At 34.9% G+C, this 17,837-nt stretch overlaps 1 protein-coding gene across 3 annotated transcripts in view; it reads right to left on the bottom strand.

Annotated features, from left to right (window-relative positions):
* The window catches only part of LOC150090805 (telomerase protein component 1-like), an 827,340-nt gene that overhangs the window by 332,749 nt on the left and 476,754 nt on the right, over window positions 1-17,837 (bottom strand). For all 3 annotated transcript variants that reach the window (XM_090372947.1, XM_090372938.1, XM_090372956.1), the window contains exon 27: window positions 6,204-6,336. In XM_090372947.1, the coding sequence (XP_090229073.1) occupies window positions 6,204-6,336 (133 nt within the window). The remainder of the gene's footprint in view (window positions 1-6,203; window positions 6,337-17,837) is intronic.

Raw genomic sequence — 17,837 nt, forward strand, 5'->3', positions numbered from 1 at the left:
CGCCAAAGTGTCTTCTTTCAAAAGGAAACTTATGTATTGGTGGAGTGCATGGAAAAGGAAGTTATTGATTGCTTCCCTCTTACAAAAAGCTTCTTGGATGAAAATAATATCAAGATTCAAGAAAAAATACAGAAAAATATTCAGGCACATCTCAAAGCATTGAAAGACTCGTTTGAACATTATTTTCCGACAGCTCAAGAGAAGGCGCTTGATGACTTTAATTGGGTATTGAATGTGTTCAGCGTGAACAAAAAACCACCTAACTTAAACCCAGGCAGAATACGAGCTCCTCATAGATTTGACATCTCACAGTGAACTAAAAATTGTGTTTCAGAATCAAAGTCTACCAGAGTTCTGGTTGCATTTGCAAGATGAATTCAAAATCTTGTCTGAGACAGCAAAATTAGTATTTCTGCCTTTCTCAACTACATATCTCTGTGAAGTGGGATTTTCTGTCTATATGCGTACCAAAACAAAATACAGAAGTTGCTTAAATCCAGAACCAGACATTTGCCTACAATTATCATCAACTGAACCTGAAATAAGAAAACTGTGCAAAAAAATACAACCACAGGTGTCTCATTAATTTAGCCTTACAGTTGCACTGTAGTTAGCAAAATTAAATATGAATTGTCTTCTATAATGAATAATAAAAATTTCAAATAACAAGTAATGAACGGGTATGTATTTAAATTGAATTGGATGTAATAATTAAATTGGAGGAACTGAGTTTATTGTATGGACCTTATTATTGCTTTCACCAATAATGTAAAACCTGCTGTAACGAAAATGGTTTGATTTTTTGAACTTTGGGAGAACTTTTATGTATAGTCAAGTTTTGACAATATCGTGTATTGGCGGTAGTTAAAAATAAATTGAGATATTATGGCAAATTTCAAAGTTTTTAAAATATAATTTTATTGCATGGACATTGTACAATTGTTTAAATATCTCTTTACTTTACACTCCCTTATTATCTATCCCCTCTTTCCCCCCTCCCCCGTAACACTACTCTTAAATACCATTAGCTTGAAAACATAGGGTACGCCCAAGGGGCTCCTCCATAGAAATTGATTCTAAAAAGGGCTACACGGGTCAAAAAGGTTGGGAATCGCTGGTCTATGGGATACATATCCAGAAAATTTGGTAGCCACAAAGCACCTAAAAGTCACTTTGTGGTTGGTAGTAGTAGTGGCACGTGATGCAAGAAAGCAAGTGTATGAGCTTATGCAGCTTCAGCCAAAAAAAAAAAAAAAAAAGTCACACCATTCCCTCCAAATGCCTGTCCAATTCCTCCTTAAATTTATTTAACCTATCAACTTCCACAATGACAGATAGAAGTTTGTTCAAGCAATTAACCACCCGCTGATTAAAGGAAAATTATCACACATCTATTCTACATCTGTCTTTTCTTAATTTGAATTTATGCCCCCTTAGGATCGTAATCTGACAAGTGGAAGGATCCCATCAGAATTCAGCGTGCTCAATCCATTCAAGGCCTTATACATCTCAATCAGATCACCGCGCAGGTGCCTAGTCTCCAGCCACTGCAATTTGCAGAACTTAAGCCTCTCTTGGTAAGAGGATCCCTTCATTCCTATTACCAATCTTGTTGCCCTTCTCTGTACACGCTCAAGCAAATCTACATCCTTCCTAAAATGAGGCCTTCAGACCTGTATGCAGTACTCAAGGTGTGGCGTGGCATGGCCTGACCATTGCCTTATACAGAGGGATAATCACATCCTTTTCCCTGGGAGCAAAATTCCTATATATCTTTGACAAAACCCCATGACCTGCCCTGGCAGCCTGTCTGCATTGCTCAGAAAACTTCATATCTGAATGCACAATTACTCCCAGATCTTTTTCATTTTCTACCACCTTAAGTGTAGTACCACACAGTTGGTACATTTCTCTGGGGTTACTTCTACCCATATGCAGTACTTTGCATTTGTCAAGGTTAAACTTCAGTTGCCACTTCTCAGCCCATCTGCCCAAATTATCTAGATCCTGTTGCAGTAGCACACTGCCATTACTGTCATTAACAACCCTGCCAACCTTTGTGTCATCTGCAAACGTCGACACTAAGCCTGATATACCTTCATCAATATCATTGATAAATATACAAAACAACAGAGGACCCAACACCGAACCCTGTGGGACTCCACTAATAGCATTAGTCCACGAAGAGCAGCACCCATTAATTACCACCCTCTGTCTTCTCCCACTGAACCATCCTTTTATCCATTGTAGCAACTTATCCTTAATATCATTCTGCTCCAATTTGTACAATAGTCTTCCATGCGCAACAGTGTCAAAAGCTTTCCTGAAATCCAAATATATGACATCAAACTTATTTTTTGAATCCAGTTCCTTTGTAACCACATAATAATATCCTATCAGATTTGTCAGACGACTTTCCCTTAACTAACCCATGCTGTGTTTGAATTATTGCTGCAGTCTTGTCTAGATGATCCTGCAATGCATCTTTAACCAGTGACTCCATTATTTTAACCACAACAGAACAGAAGTTAAACTAACTGATCTGTAATTACTCGTGTCACCTTTCGACCCCCTTTGTGAATTGGGGATACATTTGCACATCTCCAGTCCGTGAGGACCTCCCCTGAGTTCAAGGATGCTCTCATAATTATGGCTAAGGGTTTGCTTAGTTGCTTTGCCACCTCCTTTAATATAACTGGATAGATCCCATCCACCCCAGGTGCCTTTCTTATGTTCCAATTCAACAATTTCTCCTCCACTTTGCTCTCAGTTATTACAAAATCATTAAGCACCCTGCTACAATTTGATAAGCTTGTGGCATTTTCAAACCTTAATAACTCCTCATGTGTCAATATAGATGCAAAATACTCATTCAGTTTGTTTGCTATCTGAGAAAGATCATCAACAGTTGAACCATCGATGTCAAGTGGACCAATCAGATTCATCCCCTTCCACGTAGAGTTTATATAAGTAAAGAAATCCTTGCTGTTATTCTTAGCATCTTTTGCCAAAGATTTCTCGTAATCTGCCTTTGCCTTCCTAACCTCCTTTGTGACCTGATTACAGACTAGCTTAAATCTGCGATAGGCTTCTGAATTGCTTGATAATTTATATGCATCCCATGCATTTTTCTTCTCTGTCACGAGTCTCATTAGATAACCATTTAGGCCTAAACCTTGAACAATATTTCTTAATAGGTATGAAACTTTTAGTAGCATCCACGATTAATTCCTTGAATGCTTCCCACTTAGAATTTACTGTTGGTAACATTGTCAGTTGATCCCACTGTACAGAATTTAAAAACTGTCTGAGACCACTGTACTCACCTTTACAGAAGCAAAAACCCTTTCCTTTACCCATGATGGTAATTATATCTTTAAGTAAATCCCACATCAGTACACTGTGATCACTGCCACCTAGTGGTTCTTTTATCTGCAAATTCTTAATACATGAATGATTACTGCTGATTACCAGATCAAGAGTATTACCCTCTCTGGTTGCCTCTTGAACATGCTGCTGCAGAAAACAATCATCCAATAAATCCACAAAATCTTACTAGTGTGTGAGTGACCAACCCACAAGTTCCAGTCAATATCTGGGAAGTTAAAATCCCCCATTATAAGACATTCTGATTTACTAGCCCACTCTATTTCTCTGTACAATTGTTCATTGTACTCATTCGAGTCATTAGGCCTATAACACACTCCTACTCTTATTTTTGCTTTCGCAGTTCTTATGTCAAACCAAACTGACTCAACAGTGCACTGTTCATCTATGCACTTCTTTTGATTTTATGTTTTTCTTAATTAACAGCATAACACTTCCTTCCTTCCTATCCTGTCTATCCTTTCTGTACACATTGTACTCCCCAAATTCCAGTTCTGCATTCCTTATATCTGTGTGACACCACGTCTCTACTATCCCAACACTATCCGCCTTTGATGTCTTGATCAACACTTCAAATTCTTCAAATTTATTTACTATACTTCTAGCATTGGTATACATGCAAGTATACATGTACCTATCCTTATTATTAGTTACCCTAACACATCCCATATACAGACCTGTTTCATGATGACTGCTATCAGTCCCTGAAACCCTACTGTCAAACTATATTACCAATGTGGCAGGATGCATTATCCTGCTGGAACCCACATTTGCCATCTGGAAGACAGTCATCACAAATGGGTATATGTGATCAGCCACAACGGATAGGTAGTGCGTTTAGCATTCAGAGTGTCGTGTAGTGGTATGAGGGCTCCAAGGAATTCCCAGGAAAACAGCCCCCATACTGAAACACTGCCACCACCTGCATGTTTCTGTTGGACCAGGGCACTGAAGTGATTCCTTTCTGCATTCTATTGCCGTTACCTCCATCTACAAGATATAGCAGGAAATGTTATTTATTAGAAAAGGCGACTTTTTTTCAGTTGTTGATGGTTCAATAATGCCATTCAGATGCAAATATTAGGTGTTGTTGGTAATAGGTGGATATAAGCATGTTACCTTGACTACTTCCCCTACTTCAGAGGCTGACATGGAAGAAGGTTCATTGGATCATGGTCTTGGAAACACTTCAAGCAGAGGACAACCGTTGTTCCACCATTTTCTGTCTACTGGCTTACACAAAGTGGGCCAGTCTACATTCAACATGACCATCAATGAGGTGTGGGTACCTGCCAATGATTCTTACTCTGTACACTATCCATCCACTCTTGGTTGTTGTTATTTGGTTTTTAGGAGCATTAGCAACTAAGGCCATATTGCTCCGGGGATATGCAGTGGTCATTCCCTGACCTTTCCGCATCCTCTGTATTTGGTCCTCACGGGCTCGAACTCTGGTCTAATCATGGGCCACAAGACTTGCAGTTTCCATAATAACACCTCCTTCAACTAGTATCCAACAATCATTCCTTTTTTGACGTCTGTAGATCACATCTTAATCATGTACTTCGTATGGACTGCATGTCATGAACCTGCAGTATCAACATTTACTGATTCTCACTGTGACATGTGTCATCAGGCAGGGAGGAATGGCTGACTGACAAAACATGGGAATGGTCAGAATGTTTATATTTTGATTGGACAGTGTGTAAGTGCTATTATTACTTGAAGAATGGTCCAAATGTGGCTGGGTAATATGCAGAAAGTGGTGGAACGTAGGTCCATATGGACTATATCTTTACTAAACAAAAATGTGAAACTGTACTTAGTTTTACAATTGAGAAGTTTACACTTGAGTCCTTAAGTATTCAAATAGGCCTACACAGAACTAAACTGCAACTTTTTAAATTTTTTCTAATTTTAAACTTTTTACTATAATTTTCCTCTTTAAAGTATTGGACATGTTTGTACCTGATTATTTAAAACCAAAACAAAATAAGTTTTTTTTTTTTTTTTACCACATGAAGTATTTCTTTTGTTTGTTTATTTTTCAAATTGCATAAATTGTTTATCATATATCGGTCACTAACCTACATGACATTATCAGGTATATAAGACAGGCTTATTTGGATCATTATGTTTAAACATTGAAGAAGGAACTGCTATACATTATATAATGTGATGCTAGGACAGAATAAATAATTTTATCATGAAGTACTTAATTTATAGATTTATGGATGGAAATGACATATGAAGTCATGACTGAAGAAATATTTGCAGCCACAAACAACATTAAAATGCATTTGAAAGTATTTTTTGACTGGTAACCAGTAACTTTATAATGCTTGCAATTTATAATGCTGGAATGTAAAATTTATTTATTCATTAAACAAACAGCAAATTTAAAATGAATTAGTGAAAATAAAAAAGTCATTATATACACTAAAATTCTCTGAAATATATAAAATAACATATTTATTTTTTTATAGGGTTTAAGTAAGAGTGGGATGAGATATAATGCAGTAATCATAAACTTGCAATTAAGGACAAAAATTAAATTTGAATTTATGTAGAATTACAATCATTTTTAAAAGAGTATATTACCCTGTGGGGAAATGCTATTTATTTAAAAATAGTGCAATATATAGCAACTCTAACAACTGAAAGTTGGCTATTTATGAGAGCACTAAAACATGTATAAAGGTTGTCTTTCTTGTGGAATAAGTATTCCACATAAAACTGTAATATTCAGTGGCCTGGAACCCATTTTACTTTTTATTTCTGTCAAGAACAAACCAAACTTAATATTATCTAATTACCTTCTTTTGCAAGAGCCAATAAAGAAAAGGCTGTTTTTACTATATCTCTTCCATGCAGTTTTTCTGTTTCTGCTAGCATATATTGAAGAAGAAGATGAACATTGGTGGGGACAGATTGCAGTTTTTTATTTAACTAAAAAAAGAAAAAAAAAAACAATTCAACAGTTGGATATCTACAGTTCATTAAAAATTGTTACTCATATGTTTTTGTTTATTTATAATATTATGAAACATTATTAAAACTATGCTTCTAATAGTACATTTATTGTTTATAAGCTATAAATAATGCTGCAACATTGCTGAAGCTTTCATATCAAAGCAAGGTAACAACGCAGTATGAATTGCTACATTAATGCATTATTACATAATGTCTAAAGTGGATGAAAAATTAAGCAATTTGATTTGTAAAACTTTTCAAGCTGGAAAAAACTTGGGGATAGTCTGTAAATTTGATTGAGATATACATTGCACTGAATTAATACAAGTCAGAAATTTAATTAATTAATAACTGAATATTTCAAGAAGCCAAACCTTTTGGAACACTTACCTTATTCCTTTCAAAACATGGGTTTTTTGTAATCTTAAATTTGTTTAATTAATTAAATTTGTAAATTATATTAATTCAGTTAATTTCAATGCAGCATATCTTACCCAAATTAGTCATTCCTCTGCATATAACTATGTCTTTGAACCGCCTTCTTTGGAATGATTTGTAAATTTCCTAATCTAGAAACTGAAAGAAAACATCCCCTGCACCAAAAAGTGCCACTCTGTTTGGCTCTAGGACAATAAGGTATTGCTATGATGAGTCATAACAAAGAAAGACAAATGTCTATTTTTAATTTATTGTTAAAGTTAAAAAAAATAATTTTTAAATCTTCATTTACTTTTTTTATACTTTATTTTTTAAAACAACAGTAAGTAGTTCTTTAAACAAACAGAACAACTGAATCTTAAAATCCAAAGATCACTTGCATGTAAGACCCTATGTTACAGTGATCCTATAATTATACTGAATTTGATATTCCATAATTGAGAGGTTGTTGCCCTATTTTAGGATGCTTCACAGCTGTTTAGCTTACAATTTTGCACATTCAGGAAATGAAAAAACAGTTTAAGAAAAATGATGTAGGTTCTCTTCCTTGTTAATCTAATTACTTATTATATTATATACTGGGTGGTTATAAAATAAGTTTCCCTATTCAGGAGACCCTAGTGTCAAAACGGTTAGAGTTGCACTGTCAAAATTGGTGGATATGTCATTTAGGGTATGCAGAAAGCAATTTGTAGAAGAAAAAAAAAATATTTCAAATTTCTGCCACCAGGGAGAGAGAAATTGGGACTGTAAACATGAATGTTGAACGGAGCAGTTCCTTCACTTTTTGACCAACGTGAGGAGGAGCACCATCTTGCATGACTACTATGGTCTCTAAGCATTCCCTTTCTTGCAGAGCAGGAATAATGTGATCTCTTAGAAGAGTGCAGTACCGTGCACTAGTTACCATGCACCTTACAGGGAAGGCATGAGGTGTAGACATTTCAAAGAAAAATGGCCCGATTATAAACTCTGCTGTGAACCTACACGATACTGTAATGTATGGATTTTGTAGTGGTCTTTCACGCACAGCAGATGGATGAGAAGTTCCCCATATTTGGCAGTTTTGTGCATTTACAGCCCCATAAAAAGTGAAATGTGCCTAATCAGACCACAAGATCATTTGAGTCCATGTATCGTCAAGTTCCATACGAGCCAAAAATCCGTCTTAAAACCGTTGTTGTTGCTGATCACAAGACTAGTTCTTGCACCACGTGAATCTTGTACGGGAACCAGTGTAAAATTATTCAAAGTACTTTATGTAAAGTAGACCAAGGAAGGTTCAGGTCTCTTGACACACCTCTACTGACTGGTACTGTTTCGCATTCTGACCATTGCAACCGCCACTTCATCCTCCGTTCATCATCTTCAATCTTCAACCTCTGTTCCGATACGTGGTCATCCCCTGCCTGGAATTACAACTAACTCCCCAGTCACTTCAAATTTCTTTATTAGTTTTCGAAGCCCCACTGACATCAAAGGCCCTTTATGCAAATCTTTAAGTTTCCGATATTCACATAGTGCTGCATTAGCATTATTATTCTGGTAGAACAGTTTTACTAAAAGAGCACGTTCCTTTTCTGTAAGAGCCATAATGGTTATTGACGGAGCCGTTGGCCTATCTGCTTTTATCTAACATGATGTCATTTGCTTAAGGGAATGACATCCTGAAGTAAATGATAACTTTTACATATGTGCAGTGCAGTTTTCCCCTTGTGCTGGAAATTTGAACTAATTTTTTTCTTCTACAAATCGCTTTCCCATACCCTAAATGACATACCTATGATTTTCACAGTGCTAATATTACAAATGTTATGAAGAGCAGCACAGAAAATAATGGTGAATAATGGCCTACTACTGACAAAAAATTTAAGGCTTTAATGAAAAAGTTCAATCCAGTGTTTAATGCATTGCTTTTAATGAGAGAAATGGATTTGTTGAAGGTGCCACAAAAATTGAATCCCTTCAAAATGTTCATATAGTTGAAACTGAATGCAAATTAAACATTAAATATTATTATTATTTTTTTATTATTATTATTAGCTATATGGTGCAAGGAAGCCTGAGGCTTATGCTGCACCAGCCAAAAAAAAAAAAAAAAATTCCCGAGTTACCTTGAGAGAGAGAGAGAGAAGAGTAGAAGGAAATCACTGAGAAAGAGAAGAATGATGATACCCATCTCAGGATCTTGGGTGTGCCAAGCCCATACTCACCAGATGTGAGCCCTAAAGATGGACAAACACAGAAGATACAGCTCATCCTTCTACAAAAACCATCTTAAAATGTGTTTTAAGTCACACGTATATTTATTTGACACTTTATACACCAGTATGCAAATGAAAATTTGAAATTAAAAGCACAAAACTCACACAACATGTTATACTCTTTCTAGCTAGCATAATTTCACTTTATAGTTGACAGTGTGTGTGTGTTGCATATTTTGATTTGTTACATATTTTGTGTGTAAAATTTATATATTTTCTATATACATTCTTACTAACCTTGCAGTAAACCATGAGTGTTTAAAAAAAAGCATTCGATATTGAAATAAAAATAGAAGTTTTAAAGTTTTGGCAAAAATGGCATGAATCTGAATACTGAAAGAAAGAATACTGAATACTGCATCTTCAAAAGAAAATTGGATGAGCAGTTCCAGATTTATTTATTTATTTTAGAAGAGAAAAAAAAGCAAGCCAGGCAAATATCCTTCCATTCATTCTTTAAAAAAAAATGGGCCCAATACAAGAATATTCCCTCTAATCCCAACTGAAAAATTAGTCATCAAAAACAAAATAATATTGCCCATGTATGTTAGATTTCAATAAATTTTTATTTAATAATCTTTGATTTTTAATATGTTATTTACCAATTACACCATACTTTGTATTGATAAAAATAAGTTTTAAAATTGGATAGATTTGATAATTTACTCAAAATCCAAATTAAATTCATAAATAGTCCTGCAATCAAATTGGGAGTTTTAAATGTTTCCAACACTTCTGTACAAGTTTTTGTTTACAAGTTTACCAAAATCATTCACTTTTCAGTAAAACATACATAGCCTACTTTCTGTTCTGTGTCATATGTATTGAAAATCCATGTTTTCTTGTTTTGTAAATTTCATCATGGTGGTATTTTGGCTTCACTAACAGACTCATCGATTTGAACAAGTCTTCTGAGAATGATGGGATCTTTCTAATTTCCATGCACAAATCTCACACAGATTCTGATAATAATTAATGACCACAGATTTTGATATAGAAACATAAAAAATACATGCAATCACAGAAATTTTTGTTGCCTAAAAGGTTAGATAGTATGAATCAGAGTTGTAATACTCAATATGTTCTACGTTGATAATAATATTAGTAAAATAATAAGAGGAGTTTACCTCAATATAGTACGTAGTACACTTCCGTATGATACCCTCCAGAAATTAAAACGGAAAAAACGAAAAAAAAAAAAAAAAAAAAAAACCGACAACTTACTGGTACATTAGAGTAAATTATAAATAATTAAATAATCAATTTAACACAAAATAAAATTTAAAACAATTAAAAATCAAATTAATGCAATTAAAAGAATCTAACGAAAATATTCAAAACGATTTTCCTTCCTGAAGCTGACAACGCTTTTTTTTTTGACTGTATGTCGTAATCACAGGAATGAAAATTCAATTTTCATTCCTGTGTGTGTTTCTGGAGGGTATCATACGGAAGTGTTCTACGTACTATATTGAGGTAAACTCCTCTTATTATTTTACTAATGTTGCCTAAAAGTATAATTACATGTGAGACTGTGGATAAAGAAATGCACATCCCTTCAAAAAAAGCTTCCAGTTAAAGGAGATTTGAGGACTTTATACTCAGGACATCTCCATACAAAGTCCAACTGATTTCTGGTGGATTTCACCAAAGTTAAATTCCTACTGCAATGAATACAGTGTGTAACTTCATTAATTATTCATTAAAAATTTCTCGAAAAAATCACACCACACTTTACTGGTTTTTACAGATTTTATGCAACTGAAAAACATTAATTATTTTTAAGAGTTAGATTCTAAAAAAATACAGAAACAAAAAAGAGATTACTTACAATTTTCAGAAAAGCAAACAACATTGCATAAGATAACTGTACTCAGAATGATGAATTGTCAAACCAGCCACACAACGGACATTTCCAGCATATGCTCTGCCTGAACTCAGTTTCAACAATGTGAATATCTATTGAAAGGATTTAAGCTTCCATGGCTTAATGAATCACTAGTAACTGAGGCAGGACAGGATGCTACCCTTCATTTCAGGAGGCCTCAGAAGGCCTTTTCTTTACAGACTTGAAATCACTTCTTTTATTAACAGTATGGATGACAAGATGCAACACAAAACAACAATGAAACTAGTGCAGTACATCTGGCCAGCCAGAGACCCTAGTACATCTGTAAATGTTTTTTAAAATCACAATGAATAGAACTGCTGTTTTTATTTTTTTTTAAATCAAATTTATGTGATGCATCCTTTTCTCAATAAAAATGTAAACTTTCTTGGAAAAATAGACACTGATTATATTTTCTAGATATTTTAATTTTTTATATAATTATATTTAAACTTTTTCAATAAAACCTGACATATGTTATCACTAACTAGGGAACATGAATTTCTTAAATATGTTCATGCCAGGCTGCACACTGCATATGTAGCCTGTGGTCTAGTGTATTTTGAGAAATTTGTCCATTACTGGGGAGAAGTTTATATTTTTTATTTTCTGGTGTATTTTGACCCTAAAATCAGAGTTGGCAAGATTTAACACTTAATTATAGCCTCAATAATAATAATTACAGTGACCCACCAGTGAGTTGCTCTACCAGATAAGCCGCCACAATGAATGGCTACTTGGTCAGATAAACACTGCCAATGTATATACACTATCATTCATAGGTGTCTGTGCATGTTTGATGCCATTTCTGTCATGATCAGTTCTTTCACACTGTTTGGAAGTAAAAGGATATTAGAGAATTTCATGTGCTTTGTAGTGTGGAGTAATGAATAATTAGAGAATTCTGTCAAAAATTACAGCAACTCACTGGTAAATTGTTCTCCCTTGATGGCATTGATATAAGCAATAGAATGACCCCCATGTCCAGTTATCTTTTATGTACTGCAATAGAATATATGATTTGCCTGTTGTTGTTCAGAATAATGATATTTTGAGTGCATCAGTGTTAAAAATAAGTCACATGTTTCTTTTTTTTTTGTTTAATAAGAAAATATAAGATAAATAATTGTTCCCATATAATTAATTCATTATTTCTATCAAATATAATTGATATAAAAAGTTCTGATACATTTTCTGATCATATTCTTATAACAATTATAACTTGTTATAAGTTAAGAAGTCTAATGACAACTTGCAGCAATAAATATATATAAAAAAAACAACAACAAACAATTTGAAGTACTTAGAATTTCATATGTTGTTTCAGATTTTATGAGGAAAATAAATAATACTCTATTGTTGATGAGGTTTAATGGCACTAGAGCTGCTATGGCCATATTGCACCTATTCAAATGCTACTGAAGGAAAAAGTATCCTGCTCTCAACTTAGAGAGAAGTTGTAGTTGATACAGGAAGAGTACAACAGAAATGTTTTAAAGTTTTTAAGGAAAATAAAGTACAACCGAACTTGGTTACAATGAGCATGGAAATAGTGAAATCACGGCTGTAATAAGCAAAAAGCCATAATGACTTTAATTTACGTGTATTCCCATGCAATCTCTCACTGTTATTTTTAATTGGCAGTCGAAAAACCCAATTCGAAGAATTGGGTTTTTCGAATAAAAATAAAAGTAGTGACAGCTTTTATGACCACCTGCATCGGATTAGTGGTCAGTCTATGAGCTTGTCCTTTTGGGGGGGGCTACACAATAGTGCATTAGTGTTCTGCTTGTAATTTCTATGGTCACAATATCCTAGTTACAGATTGTCTTGTATTCACTGAACCATAAATTTATTTTGGGATTTCTAAGAATTTTGGAAACGGTATTTGTTGTATGCAGATCACTTTACTGTCATTTTAAAGTAAAATCAGTTAGAAATGAACCCTTCCTTTGGAAAAATGTCTACTAACAAAAGAAAGTGTCTCAGAATTCGCAAAAAAGTCGAAATTATTTGTGAGTAAGAACGTGGTGCAAAAAATGTGGAAATGTGTAAAACGTTTTGACAAAGGTAAAGAAAGCCCACACAAGAAGCACGCAAAAGTTCGATAAATTTACTGGTAAAAGTACTTTGCCATAATGGCATTTGTATTGTTGCTCGCTCAGTAAACATACAGTGGGTGTTATCGGTCAGGAGTAGAAATTGAATCCCATGGGAGATTGAAACCCTCCCGAAGTGGAGGGGGTAACCTAACCTTTTTTCTTTAGAATCACTGGTGGACTAGTGAATAAATTGTTTATTAAGGAAAAAAAAAAAGACAAAGGTAAAGGAAGCCCACACGAAAAGCACGGCAAACTTCGAAAAAGTTTACCGGTGAAACTGCATTATGAACATTTTTTACAATGCCAGAACTTCCAATATGACTCTGTTCATGATTCAATTAGTGATTCTAAAGAAAAAAGGTCAGGTTATTCCCCTCCACTTTGGGAGGGTTTCAAGCTCATGTGGGATTCAACTTCTACTCCAGACCGATAACATCCACCGTGTTTACTGAGCGAGCAACAATACAAATGCTGTTAAGGCAAAGTACTTTTACTGGTAAATTTCATTGAACTTTTGCATGCTTCTCATGTGGGCTTTCTTTACTTTAGCCAAAATTTTCTTTGTCCTCTTCAACAGTATCAACACTGTGGAAGAATAAACATGTTTATATATCGGCAGTGGAAAAGAACATAACTGGAAAAAAAAAATTAAATAGTGCAGGGTTACAAACGTCGATGAAGCATTGCTTCAATGGTTCACTACACAAAGAAGTGCTGAATTTTCAATAGACAGTCTGATCTTGAAGGCTCAAGCGGAAAAATTTGCTAAACAATTTGGATGCGACGATTTTGTAAGTAACAATTGGCTGGATTGATTTAAAAACTGATATAACATCGTTTACGCAAAAATAAGTGGAGAATCTTGATCTGCAGATCCAATGATGGCGAATGAATGGATTGACCATTTGGGCAAAAATCAGGAAAGATTTCAATGATGAAGACATCTACAATGCTGATGAAACAGGAAATTGTGTTTAGTATTAAGTGTATGGTTTTAAAATTAGAGACAAATAAATTGTGTTTAATATTAAGTATATTGTAGTTTACACAAGCATTTTAATACAAATAATATGTAGGTATATACTAATATTATTTTTTTCTCTCTAATATTTCTTTTGTTTTTGGAATCTATCTTTTTATCAAGTTATTGAGAATTACAAAAAATAGAAGGCAGATTTAACTCATTACTGATGTAGTGAGTAATGGTTATAACAAGAAAATTTTATTGATCCCTTGATGCTTGTTATAACCAAGTTCGACTGTATTTCAAAAATTGCCAATTTTCATTGTGAACAACATAGTAATTTTTTTACAATAATATATTTCAAAATAGGCGTAATTTTATAATGCTAAGTATGTTGGTATATTTTTAAATATATTGTAATTGAAGTATGAAGCACAGGAGGCAAATGTATCAGTCATATTCACATGAATTTCTATAGTGTGACACATTTAGCAACCCATCAATAGTTACCCTGCCAGCAAAACTAGATAGTTTGAGACCAACAAGTGGGTTAAAAGTAAAGTAAAGTGCAGCCATTATCAACCCACTGCAGGATGGAAGCCTCCTCAACAATTCATGCTGAGGGAAATGGACCATAATCTGCCACGCTGGTCCAGTGCGGGTTGGCAGATCGACCGTATTCAGCAGTCAGGGGCTTGAACCCCGGTCTACTCAAAGAGCGTGTGCTACTGCACTCCCGCTCCTGCCCACTCGGCTCTGTCCAATAGGCAGTTACTAAGCAAGGCATTATTATTATTATTATAATAATTAGCCATATGGTGCAAAGCTGGTTTCTTAGGAGCAAATTTATATATTTCACTCCTACACTTCCTACATAAAGTACAATTTATCTGTAGGTATGGAGTATGAAAAAATATTTTCATAACACATTTGTAAAACAAGTGAGAGAATACATCATAAGAATTATTGATCAACCATGGATTGATCCAACAAACAAACAGTTACTGAGTGACCCACTAATGGCTCACCCGGATGTGAATGCATTAATGGATTTAATTTTCAGTTTAAACTGGCCAGCCATTATCTAAGTCTTTGTTTAAGCTACCTAGGGGTCAGTTTAACAGGGTCAGGGCCAGCTCAGCTCTCCCAAGTTTTAGATCAAGGGTCAATGTCATGTGATTGGTAAAAACTAACCTATAAGTAAACAATAGCTGCATGACTGGGCATCACTTTTGCTCATTTTGGATCTGCTGCTGTCACCCTACCATTGCCTACTTGTTGTTATTATTTGGTTTTTAGGAGCATTAGCAGCTAAGGCCATACTGCTCCGGGGATATACGGTGGTCATTTCCTGACTTTTCCACATCCTCCATATTTGGTGGTCACGGGCTCGAACCCTGGTCTAATCAAGAAGCATATGCTACGCACTGCTGCTCCTGCCTACCTGGCTACAGAGGCGCCTTGCCTACTTGTATACTAAATGTTACAAAATCATAACTAAATTAATTTGTGTAGTACATATTGTAAGCAATGTTGGTATATGTAGGCTTATATTTTGAGCATATAAAGGCCTATATTTTGAAGCTTAGTAAACTTGACAAAAAAACAAATTATTTCAGGATATAAATATGTAAAAACACAATGCCTGTTTCTCAGATTTGACCATTTTCATTTATTATATCATACAAATTTACTGCAATTTCTCAAGCTTATAAAACATTTCTTTTGTTGATAATGTATTTAAATTAACCCCAGGGGCTCACATCTGGTGAGTATGGGCTTGGCACACACACACAGGGTCCTGAGCTGGATATCATCATTCTTCTCTCTTTTGGTGATTCCCTCCTACTTCTTTCTGTCTGTCTGTCTGTCTGTCTCTCTCAGTACTCAAATTTTTATTGGCTGGTACGCCATAAGCTGGTGCAGCATAAGCTTCCTTGCACCATATGCTTAATAATAATAATATTTTGTGCTACATTTACTGGAGAGTTTTAATTTTTATTTCAAGATTATGCTGAGTGTACGGAAAAAGAAGAGAAATTATAATTTCCTGTTTTTGTTCTAGAACAGAAATGCTGCAAGAGTATTTCTCTGATAATGAATACTGATAATGAATTTGTTAACAAATTCATTATAAGAGTCTATGATAGAGAGATCCCATGTTCAGGTAACAATGTTCTTATTAAAGCATTACAATTATAAACTTTTTTTCATAAAATTAGCAGCATGTTAATATTGTTTAATTATTTTTTTTTATTTTCTTATTATAATTTTATCATTTCTTTGGGTTGATAGAACCTTTTCTATATTTCATTTATAAAAATATGTATACATACGTTTTTATAAATGAAATACACTGATGCTCAAAAAGTTAAGAATAAAAAAAATGTGAATGCATTTTTGAATGCAATAATAATATAACTAAATATTCATCTATAAAGTATAAAATATATTGCTCACCTCCGGAGGAATGGAATTAAGAAAAACGAAAATTTCAAACAAGATAGTACTCTTTAATAAAAAAAAAACAAACTGAGTTTTACACTAAATTAAATAAAAATAAAGCAAAACAGTAGCTTTCAAGTCTATGGGACTCTTCATCAGCTGAATACAAATATTATTATGAAACAAATAAAGAATGCCCATGCGTGGTTATGTAAGGAAAACAAAGCGTGACATGAGTGCAAGCAACGGTTAGAACCAGATGTATGCAGCTGCGAATGCAGGGCATATACATGGGGTGTGTGTGTGCCAACATTTATCACATTGTAGGATAACCGCCTCCATGATTGGATGTATAAGTATACTTTTACTGCTGTTAAAATCATCATGGTAACCAGATACAAATGAGTGATTCGAGCCATACGCACTGATGGTAACTTTGTGAGTGGGCGATAATTTTGATATCCTGGCATGAGTCAAGATCATATTGAGAGCACCAGTAGTGCTCTACGACTGCAGAATGCTCTGAATCAGCAGACTGGATTTCCCTCTCATGTTCTAAGATCCAGTCATGGAGCCCTTCTGCCAGATTCCCTGATGTAGCAACCACCGCAGTCATGGCAGGCAATGTGATATATCTACCTGCTGCATAACAAGGAGTGATGGGAATTTTTACCCTTGAGAGAAGGGATCGCAGTTTTTTTAACAAGAAGCCGTAAGCATTTATCTGGTGAATGTGCAGAATTTTAGAAAGGTGTTGTGAAACACTAGGATAATAGGAGATAAAGGTGGTCAAGATTGTACTATCATTGTGGGAGGCCCTGGGGTATGCGGCAAGCTCAGAGGGCCTGATCACATTTGTTTACGGCACAAGCAGGGTATCCACAGTTGGATAGATCTGTTTTTACTCTCAAAACTTCATTGCGCCTCTCATCTATGAAGCTGGAATGGGTATAGGCACGGGCGAATAGGGCACACACAGTACTGAGAAGCTGGTTGTGTGCATGTGCTGATTTGTAGTTGGTAAATTGGCCAGTACACATTGGTTTACAGTAAACCGAAGTTCTTAAATGTGTGCCACGTGCTATACTAGAACATCCAGAAAGGAGAGGGCATCGTCTGACTCCAGTTTGATAGTGTACTTGATGAAGGGCGATAGAGAGTTGAGGCTTCTGCGCCCCAGGGAATGATAATGAAAACATCGACATACAGACATCAGAAGGCGATGGGAACTGATAAGTTTGAGAATGTGCAGCTCTCCAGCTCTTCCACGGCAATATTCCCAGTTCATAGATGCCAGCGTTTATGAATCAGAGCATGACCCTCCCATCAAGGTCTTGGAGTGGTGGGAGGCCAATGTCAACAGTCTAATCTATAGT

The sequence above is a fragment of the Mastigoproctus giganteus genome, chromosome 1, assembly GCF_048544385.1.
Source record: "Mastigoproctus giganteus isolate SK-2022 chromosome 1, ASM4854438v1, whole genome shotgun sequence".
Taxonomy (NCBI): Eukaryota; Metazoa; Arthropoda; class Arachnida; order Uropygi; family Thelyphonidae; genus Mastigoproctus; species Mastigoproctus giganteus.